This window comes from Prionailurus viverrinus, chromosome D3 (assembly GCF_022837055.1).
Source record: "Prionailurus viverrinus isolate Anna chromosome D3, UM_Priviv_1.0, whole genome shotgun sequence".
NCBI lineage: Eukaryota > Metazoa > Chordata > Mammalia > Carnivora > Felidae > Prionailurus > Prionailurus viverrinus.
The window spans coordinates 67,599,794-67,609,497 of record NC_062572.1 but is presented as its reverse complement, the minus strand read 5'-3'; the positions used below and the strand labels follow the sequence as shown (position 1 = coordinate 67,609,497).

Below are 9,704 nucleotides of genomic sequence, written 5' to 3'. Positions count from 1 at the left end.
CACACACACACACACACACACACACACACACACCAGGGTATACAAAGTGCAGGGGCATTCCGAGTAGCTTGATAACTTTTTTTGTTATTGTTGAGGATTTGAGATCAAAAGATATGAAACTCAACTTTATATGATCAAATAGCTCACAAACAAGTCACTGTGCAGTGGCCATCTTTCTCACATCATATTTCAGGATTTTTCATTCTAGGATATGCTACCAGTGGGTGAATAGACTTATTTTCTTCCCGTACAAGCCATCTCAACTGTCTTACCCCACCACCAGACAAAACAACTCACATTCATTTGTTCCATTCATCAGATATTTATTGAGCGTCTACTATATGCTGACCAGTGTGGTAGAGGCCCTTGGGATACAACAGGGAACAAAACAAAGAACTCTGCCCTTTAGGATCTTACATTCTAGAGGAGCTGACAGGCATAAACATGAAAGCAAATTTTATAGTAGTTTAAGAGGCACTAAATGCTTTGGAAAAAAGAAATGGAACAGCTGGGGAAGGGAGATGGGGCCAAGCTTTTAACATCTGGAATTTAAAATTGAAGCAAGGTACACACAAGGTACATACATTCTATACTAAGAATACTTTTATGGGTCTTATTTCTTCTTTGCCCTTTTTGGATCAGGTGTCCATTTCCTGCCTGGCAATTTGTTTAGTAATACCATTTACTAACATGTCTGTCGCTCTACCAGGTACCTTTCACGATTAGCCCATTTAACCTTCATCAAACATCATCATTCTCCTTTACAAAAGAGGAAACTCAGGTGCATTTAAGGAACATCAAGAGCGCCAAGCAAAGACAGAGGCTAACTGACTTAAATACAGGTCAAAACAAGATTGACAAACATCCCTCCCCGGACTCCTTAAAGCCATTGTGCCTGAGGTGTACGCGGCCAAAATGAGTGTGGGCCAGGGAGACAGACGCGACTTGTCAACCGGCCAGGGCCCGGGAGCTACACAACCCTCTGGAAGCCGCGGGCGGGTTGGACCTGGAGGCCCCGCACGCCGGGCCAGGGGTGGAGCCTGGACGGAAGGGGGCGGATCTATCATCTTTCAGTGAAAATGCCTCCTGGAGTGGTTTGTCCTACGTTGTGGCCCGTAGCGTCCCTGAGGTGCCGCCCCTTCTCCGGGAGTGGTGGATGTCTGATCACGTGATAAGTCCAGAGGCCGGAACTGGGCAGGTTGTGGGACGCGCAGGGTTTTGATAAAAACAAACGGCGACGGCGCCGCCGCAGGGTCTATGGCCGAGGCGGTGAGGCCCCAGCGCCGGGCCAAGGCCAAGGCCAGCCGGACAAAAATCAAGGTGAGGATCGCCCCCGCTAGCCTTCCAACACCCTGGCGGATGCTCCCTGCCTGTCTCCTTTTTCCTCTCTTGGGCCTCTCTAGCCAGGGCTACCCATCCCCTGAGCCCTCCGCAGTCGCTGCCCGCACCTCCCAGTATTTGATCCCTTACCCACTGACACTGGCCCTGTTCAGTTATTCCATTTCCACGTTCCCCTGCCGGGTTTTGTCAGGAGCCCGTATTTTCCTTTTCCTCCTCTGACCTCTGTGGGCTCTTTTCTGCTTCCTTGACTTTTTGTCACCTAGGTCTGGATTCCTGCCATGTAGTAGCTTTTCAGTTTCCAGCCTCATCTTTTGACTCTGTCTCTTTTCTCCCTTAAACCTAGGAACATTTTCAATCCTCTCATGCACAAAGAGGGAAGGGACTGCTCCTCCACGCGTAGCATGTACTCTCTGGTAGAACTTTATGGATAGCGACAGATAGAAAGTAGATTATAGTGATGGACCTCTTCACTTTTGAATTCAAGGTGATGGTGCTGCTGCTGCTGTTTATTTCTCATTATCCTAGTCATTTATGATGGGGAATGAATGTCCAGAAATGAAACCAGGGCAGGGCTCACACAGTAGAGATAGATTTGAATTTTCTGGGCTTCTTCTGTTGGTGTGTTTTGTATTCGATGCAGCTTGGGTTTTAATTTTACTCCTGTATATTTTCTGAAATGACATTTATTTTACAGTGAACAGATTAAATGCTGGCCCTGGATGGCTGGACCTAGATTATTCTGGCTTACCTAGAACTGAATTTACATTAAGGAAATAATGATGATGGTATTACAATTACTGGGAATTTCCTTTTCTACAAGGGGGTGATGTGCAGAGCAGGCATAACTTAAAAAAGGTATCAAAATCTGATTTTCTCATGGGAACAAAATTTTGACAAGAGACAGGTGTTCACCGGTACGGTATCTAATAATCCATAAATGCTTTATGTGATTGTCTTTCATTATGATACATTAAAAAAAGGCTGTAATGGAGTTGTGCGCATCAGTATACCCAGACCTGTGAGGAGTTACTCTTTGGGGCGAAAGCCATCTTGCTATCTAATTTAAGAAGCATATTTAAGAGAAATAATTTTGCATTGTATTGGGCTGGTAAAGAACTAGCTAGACAGAGGAGGAAGAAAAAAGCCCTTGGTCAACCATGCATAAGGTCCTTGAACCTAGAATGTGGTTGTGCATAACATGTAAACATCAGTCATGTAGAGAACAGAATCTTAAATCTTAATCTGTAGGGTTTTTTTTTCTTCAAATGAATGATGAAGTGACAAGTGATAAGTTCAAAGTCATGCAGTTTGACAACTCAAGTTAAAGCCAAATATCGCAATCCAGTAGCTTAATAAAGTCATATATCTATATGTCTCTGTCTATAGATAGAATGTTATAAGTACTTAAAAACTTAAGAGGATGCTCTGTGAAGTTATTTTGTTTGCAAGAGAGTTTCTAAAATAAACTAAAAACCTTAAGCTTTTAATCCATCGTGAAAAACCAATTGCTTATTTTATTGACATATATTAGGCAATTTTCCTATACAAACCCATGTTAATTTATTTGAAGAGACCTTCATTCTAGAGGTATTTGGTCAAACCAGAAATCTGGGCCACATACCTTTTCTCACTCTCCAAGTCTCATCAGTCACTAAGTCTTGCCAGTTGTTGTTCCTAAATATTCTCTTAATTCTGCTCATTTGTCTCCATCCCACCACTACTATCCTCCAAGGAAGAATTCTTGGATTTCTGCTAAAGGGGCCTTTCCAAGTTCATTCTTGCTGCCCATTCTCTAAACTAAAGCCAATTGATAGTTTTAAAAACAAAACCAAAACTGATACCTCTCCTCCTTAAAACCTTTCAAATGTTCCCCATTGCCCAGAGGCTAGAGTCTGGAGTCCTTCCATGGTCTCAGGGCCCTAAATGATCTGGCTTCTATCTTTCTCTGCAGCCTCAGGTTTACCACTGTTATCTCTTTTGGTTCTCAACTCTATCTATCTGTCTATCTTCTTCTGCTTCAGGACCTTTGCACATGCTGTTTCCTCTGCCCTGACACCTCTTCCTGCCCCCCTTACCCTAGCTAGCTACTGCTCAGTCATGAGATCTCTAGTGAAACAGTGCTTCCTTAGAGCTTTCTCTCATCACCCTCACATTACTCCCTCCTGCAGTGGCACACTGCATCCCTTTTGTCACTCGCCTCACTCGTAGTTATTTTGCCAACAACTCTTCTCCCTTCTCAATGAGGGAAGGCCTTGTCTTGTTCCTAGTATCCTTCACAGCTCTCTGTGCACTTGGTCATGTTTGTTAAATAAAGGAATAGATGCTGGTATTGAAGAATATTTCCAAGCTTTGTCACTTAGAAGAATTTAGTAAATTTCCTCTGAGTAGCGTGAAAAAAACAAATGGAAAAAGTCCATAACACCAGTAAGGCCCTCATATTTGTCATTGAAAAAAATTATTCTCTTAGAGTAAATAGATTCATTTTTAGTGCTGGCTGTACTTGGGCCATAATTATAAAGTTCTACATTAATGAAATCTTTATTATCTGTAATATAATTTGTAAATATAACTATTTACAGAGCCATAAAGCAGTTCCAAGGCTCAGTTCAGGAAGTGAGTAGTGTCATGTGTTGTTGCCTTTAGACAGTTTGGGTGGCTTGTGGATTTTTTACTCGGCAGCTGACCTGCATTCCTCAATGTTAATCATCTGGTAGATGACCTCATGTTGTTAGGTTGTGGTTATCACCTCATTCCCAAGAGAGCATCTTTATAACTTTTTCATCTTTTAGTACCATTTTCTACTAGAATATCCCCACCTCAGAGGACCCTGACTTTGGTGATCTTGGTAGATTAGAGGTTAAGTACAGTAGGTTTTTAGATTTGGACTTATTCTACAGATGCAGTGTATTATAGTCCTGGAATGTATATGAACATTAGTTAAATTCTGAATGCCAACAACTCATTAACAGTAACAATGTATGGTGATTGCTAAAGATAGACTGAGATGTGACCCAGAAAGCTGATCACAGAAACAGAAAGACCTTTAAACTGCCATCCCCTATTGCTCTTGCCTGGATGATTTCTACCTCTTAGTCCCTCCTTCCCATGAGTAGTTACAGGAGTGAAGGTAGGGGATGCACTATATATTATTTAGTTCCTTTTGTGCCTCCTAAGATCTATTCATTTGTTGAGCAAACACTGGTCACCTAGAAACTGTTCAGGGTACTTGGGAAATAACAGGAAAATCAAAGAACCTGGCCTTAAGGCAGTTTACATTCTCAAGGGAGAAGACAAACAAACCAATAATCCCCCTAAAAAAATAATTAAAATATGTGATATGTTAGGAGGTGATAAGTGTTAGGAAAACAGAAAAAGAACAGGGTACAGAGTTGAGGAGTACTGGTGAGAGATAAAGATGGGTTGCAATTTTCCAAGGTGACATTTAAGTAAATACAGAAAGAGACGAGGGAGTTAGCCACATGGATTTTGGGGGAGAAGTCTTCCAGGCTAATGCCCTAAAGGAGACCTGTCTGGTTTGCCCCAAGAACTGCAGGGAGGCAGTCTGGATAGGATAGAGTGAGGGAGGGGAGGGTAGTGGAATGAAGTCAGAAAGGTAACACAGGGCCAGGTCATGCAGGGCTGTGTCAGCCATTGTAGCAACTTCTACTCCCAGGGAAATATGTAAGCGCCAGAGGGTTTTGAGCAGAGGAGTGATACCATCTGAGTTATGCTTTAAAGGAGCACTGTGCTTGCAGTGTTGATAATGGATTGTAAAGGAGCAACAGTAGAAGCAGAGAGACCCTCTAAGCGACTGTTGCAGTAATCTAGGCGACAGGTGACAGTGGCTTGGACCAGACTTGTATAGCAAAGGTGGTAAGGAGTGTTTGAAGTCTGGGAGCTTCTGCAAATAGAGCCAAGAGGATTTGGTGATGGTTTAGATGTGGTATGTGGGAGAAAACAGTCAAGGATGACTCTGAGATGCAGGAGGTGGTGGATGGAATAGGTTTGGGGGCTGATCAAGGGTTCAGTTTTGAATATGCTAATTTAGAAGCGAGTGTCTGCTAGACATCCAAATGGAGATGGAGAGTAGGGTTGGGTATGGGAATCTAGAGCTTGGGAAAGAGCTCCAGGCTCGAGATTAAGATCTGGGAGTCTTTAGTCTAGAGATATTTAAAGCCGGAAACTGAATTAGGTCACTTTGGGAATGAGTGTAGTGTGAAAAGGTGATAAGAAAAGAACCCAGGGCACCCCAACTTTAAGAGTTTGGGGAGAAGAGGAGGACCCACAAAGGAGTGTGGGAAGCTACCAGTGAGGTATTATGTGTCCCCAGTGCTCTTAACCGAGAATGTAGGGCCCAGAAGCTGGGTGAAGGAAGTGTATAAAGGAGGAGGAAGAGGTCAAGCCTACAAAATTCTGACACGTGAAGTAAGATTGTTAAGAGCAACAGGAAAGAGGTGGCAGCCAAGAGGAGATGTACTCAAAGCAAAATATAGAGAGACCCCATCACTCCCCCCAAGTCTTTGTACTTGTGCAGCATCCCTGTCTACGCGCCCCCCCCCCCCCCCCCCCCCGCCCAAGGAGAGCTGGTAAAATTGCCCCAAGAGCTCTTGATCTGATACAAACCCACATGTCCGAGCCCTTTTTATCTGTTCTGTGCCAGACATTGTGCTAAGTGCTGTGGATACAGACATTATTGATAAACAGACCCTGCCTTTAGAATAATCTCATGGAAGTATTCTGTGAAATGTGTAAAACTGAACCTTCATTATTCATGAAGAAGCAGCTCGTTGTTATTTTTATGGAAGGAAAGGAGTCGTAATTATTTTCACTTACTCCAGTTCAGAGAGAAAGAATTGCAAATGAGGAAACTTCCATTTGTTTCCCAGAACTTGAACTCTCATTTTTCTTCTGATTTTACAAAAGTGCTCATTGCTTAAAGAAGTATGTGTGCCTGAGAGTACACACATACACACACACACACGCACACACACACAGAAATATGCAACAGAAATGAAATACCCTGAATTCCATCTCCTGGAGATAACTGGTAGTGGCAGTTTGTGTGCATTCTTTAGTTTTTTCCCACATGTACACAACATTCCAGAGCATATTTTATTTACTGTGATGTATGGTTAAGTGTGGTTTTCCATATTAACGACTCTTCCATTTCTGTATAAGTGCTTGATTATGTTTCCTTCTGTGGAATTATTTTAAAATTTGTTCTCTATCCATATGTAATTTATGTGGAGATCAAAAATAAGGAAATACGGATTCCTAATCTCCCGGCCAATTTTAGTTGTAAGAAACTTGTCTTTTGTTTAAAATAAAATGGTATGAATTTTTGCACACATAACTTGATACACATGGAGCCCTACTTAGATTTTATTTTGTGATCTGTAATGATTATTATATGTACAGTATGTTCTCCTTTATCTCTAGTTAACTCAAGTAGGCAAAGTAATTGGAAGCTGCCTTTTTAAAGTGAGATTTTGTATTTTTAGCGTAAGAATAGATTCATATTCTGGTCTAAAAGTTGCATTTCCTCTGAATTCATTGGATAATCCCTCTGCTTTCTGAGAGGCATATAAAAATAAACTGAGTGTGCCAGAATACATGGTAAATATTTTCTAGATAATTGAATAATGTCTTTATCTAAAGTTCTTTATTCTAGTACCTAAGACAGAGCTCAGCGCACAGTTGGTACTCAGTAAACCCTTACAGTCCTCCAATCCATCACTAGTGTCTCAAGAAACATTTATTGAACACTGCTGAAAATCAGGGGCAGATCAGATCCAAAAACATAAGATATAGTCCCTGGCCTTGAGATACTTGTGGTTTATGTGGAGGGAGACAGAACATAAAGATAAATAAAGATAAGTAACCGTATGTCTAAACCTGTAACCAGGGCCGGATGACAAGTATATATATAGCAGGAGTTCAGAGTAAAGCACGCGCGGAAGGGTCATTGTAAGAAGATTTTGTCTCGAGGCATGATCATAACTGAGTCATCAAAAGCGCTGAGTGCCAGAGTTAAGAGTCAGTCTTACATTAAGTGGAGAGCTGTGGCTGTGTCTGTGGTGTTTAGAGTGGTGTCTCAGGAAGGCCAGTGGTAATGGCATCTGGGATGAATTGGTGGTGGGGCAAAGGCTGGAGGCTTGGAGACCATTCAGGGCCTGTTCCCCTTTTCCGTGCTTTGGAAAAGTGACATAAGCCACAGGGAGCCACCACTGCTCCTGAGGCCTTGGCTTTGGTGATGATCTCAGCAAATTCCCTCTCCCTCCACATTCACACCCTAGAGGTCCTGCCCCGGTCTTGGGATTTGTGAGGGAACGGTATCAGGCCTTTGCCATCAGCCCAAACAGTTGTCCGTCCTTCCCTCCAGGTAGCTTCCTTGGTCTGGATGGTCCATTTGAATCAAAGCACCAGCTTCTCTGTCCTGCCTCCGCTCCCTCCTTAGGCCAACTCCAGGCTAATTCCTCTTTGGACCTAACTTCCCTAACCTGTACAGGTGGAATTTTTTGATTCCACTTTTGAACGCCAGAGAAGCACTGACTTCCACCCCAGGGGAAATAAAAGCCTAAACAAAGTCTTATGTGTTCTTCCCAGAGAGGCTAGGAAGTTTTTAAAAAATTCAGTTGATTCTCTAGCCATATTATCTGTTGCTAGAGCTGCTGGGAGTGGGCAGGCGAATTTGGGAGTAGCAGTTGGAGACTTCATTTTGTTAGTGAAGGGGAAGAATTTGAAATTACAAGGGCAATTCTGGAGTGAGGAGAGAGAGCAGTGAGGTGAGGTTGGAGTGGAGTGAGATGGGACATGGGGAGGTTCAAAATTGCCTGAGGGACAGGCTGGGGAGGAAGCCTCTGGATGCCTGTGTGTTGGAGGAGGTGTCGTTGCTTGCCTTGCCCTTGATCATATGGCTCATCTTGTGGCTGCTTCCAACTCCCTGTCTTCCAGTTGGCATTTAACACCCCTCGAGGTCTCTTCTGGCTTAAGGAAAGAGAAATAAAAATCTTCTGTGTTTTACATTCCAGTCTCTACTTCCTTACTTCTCATTCATTTGTCGGCTCACTAAATTTTAAAAATCGCTCATCTTTGTTTTTAATAGCTTTATTGAGATGTAATTCACATACTATACAGTTCATCTATTTATAATGTACGTCAGTGGTTTTCAGTATGATTATAAGGTTGTGCAGCCATCACCACTGTTGGGAACTGTTCTCCATAGTGGCTGCATCACGGTACAGTCCCGCCAGCAGTGTATGAGGGTTCTAATTTCTCTACATCCTTGCTGTCACTTATTATCTTACTTTAAATAGTTATCCCAGGGGATGTGACGTGGTGTCGAGGGATTTTGATTTGCTTTTCTCTAATGGCTCATGATGTTAGCATCTTTCTGTGTGCCATTTGTATATCTTCTTTGGAGAAGTGTCTGTTCACATCCTTTGCCCATTTTTATTTTTTTTTAATTTTTTTTTTTTTCAACGTTTATTTATTTTTGGGACAGAGAGAGACAGAGCATGAATGGGGGAGGGGCAGAGAGAGAGGGAGACACAGAATCGGAAACAGGCTCCAGGCTCTGAGCCATCAGCCCAGAGCCCGACGCGGGGCTCGAACTCACGGACAGTGAGATCGTGACCTGGCTGAAGTCGGACGCTTAACCGACTGCGCCACCCAGGCGCCCCTCCTTTGCCCATTTTTAAATTGGATTATTCATCTTACTATTAAGTTACAAGGGTTTTTTTTTTTTTTTTTTAATTCTGGATATAAGTCCCTTATAAGATAATTGATTTGCAACTATTATCTCCCATTGTTTGGGTTATATTTTCACTTTCTTCACAGTGTCATTTTCAGCACAAATAGTTTTGATTTTTATGAAGTCCAATTTATCTATTTTTCTGTTATTTGTACTTTTGGTGTCATGTGTACCCCAAGGTTATTGAGATTTACTCCTGTGTTTTCTTTTAAGGGTTTTAAAGTTTTAGCTCTTACATTAGGTCTATGATAGTTTTTGAATTAATTTTTGTATATGATGGAAGTTAAGGGCCCAATTTCAGTCTTTGGATATCTTGTTGTTAAGCACCATTCATTGAAGACTACTCATTCCCTGTTATATTGTCTTGGCACCCTTGTTGAAAATCATTTGAGCGTAAATATAAGGCTTTATTTCTGGATTCTCAGTTCTCTTCCATTGATCTATGCTAGAACCACACTGTCTTTATTACTCTAGCTTTGTAGTAGGTGTTGAAGTGGCAAACTGTGAGATCTCCTTTGTTCTTCTTTTTCAGAATTGTTTTGTCTATTCTGGGTCTCTTGCATTTCCTTATGAGCTTAAGATCCAGTTGGTCATTTTATGCAAAAAAGGC

At 42.2% G+C, this 9,704-nt stretch overlaps 1 protein-coding gene across 1 annotated transcript in view; it reads left to right on the top strand.

The window, feature by feature from the left end:
- Positions 1-1,197: 1,197 nt before the first annotated feature.
- EPG5 (ectopic P-granules 5 autophagy tethering factor) overlaps positions 1,198-9,704 on the top strand; it is a 108,149-nt gene continuing 99,642 nt past the window's right edge. The window contains exon 1 of the mRNA XM_047827040.1: positions 1,198-1,320. Within this exon, the coding sequence (XP_047682996.1) occupies positions 1,258-1,320 (63 nt within the window). The 5' untranslated portion in view covers positions 1,198-1,257. The remainder of the gene's footprint in view (positions 1,321-9,704) is intronic.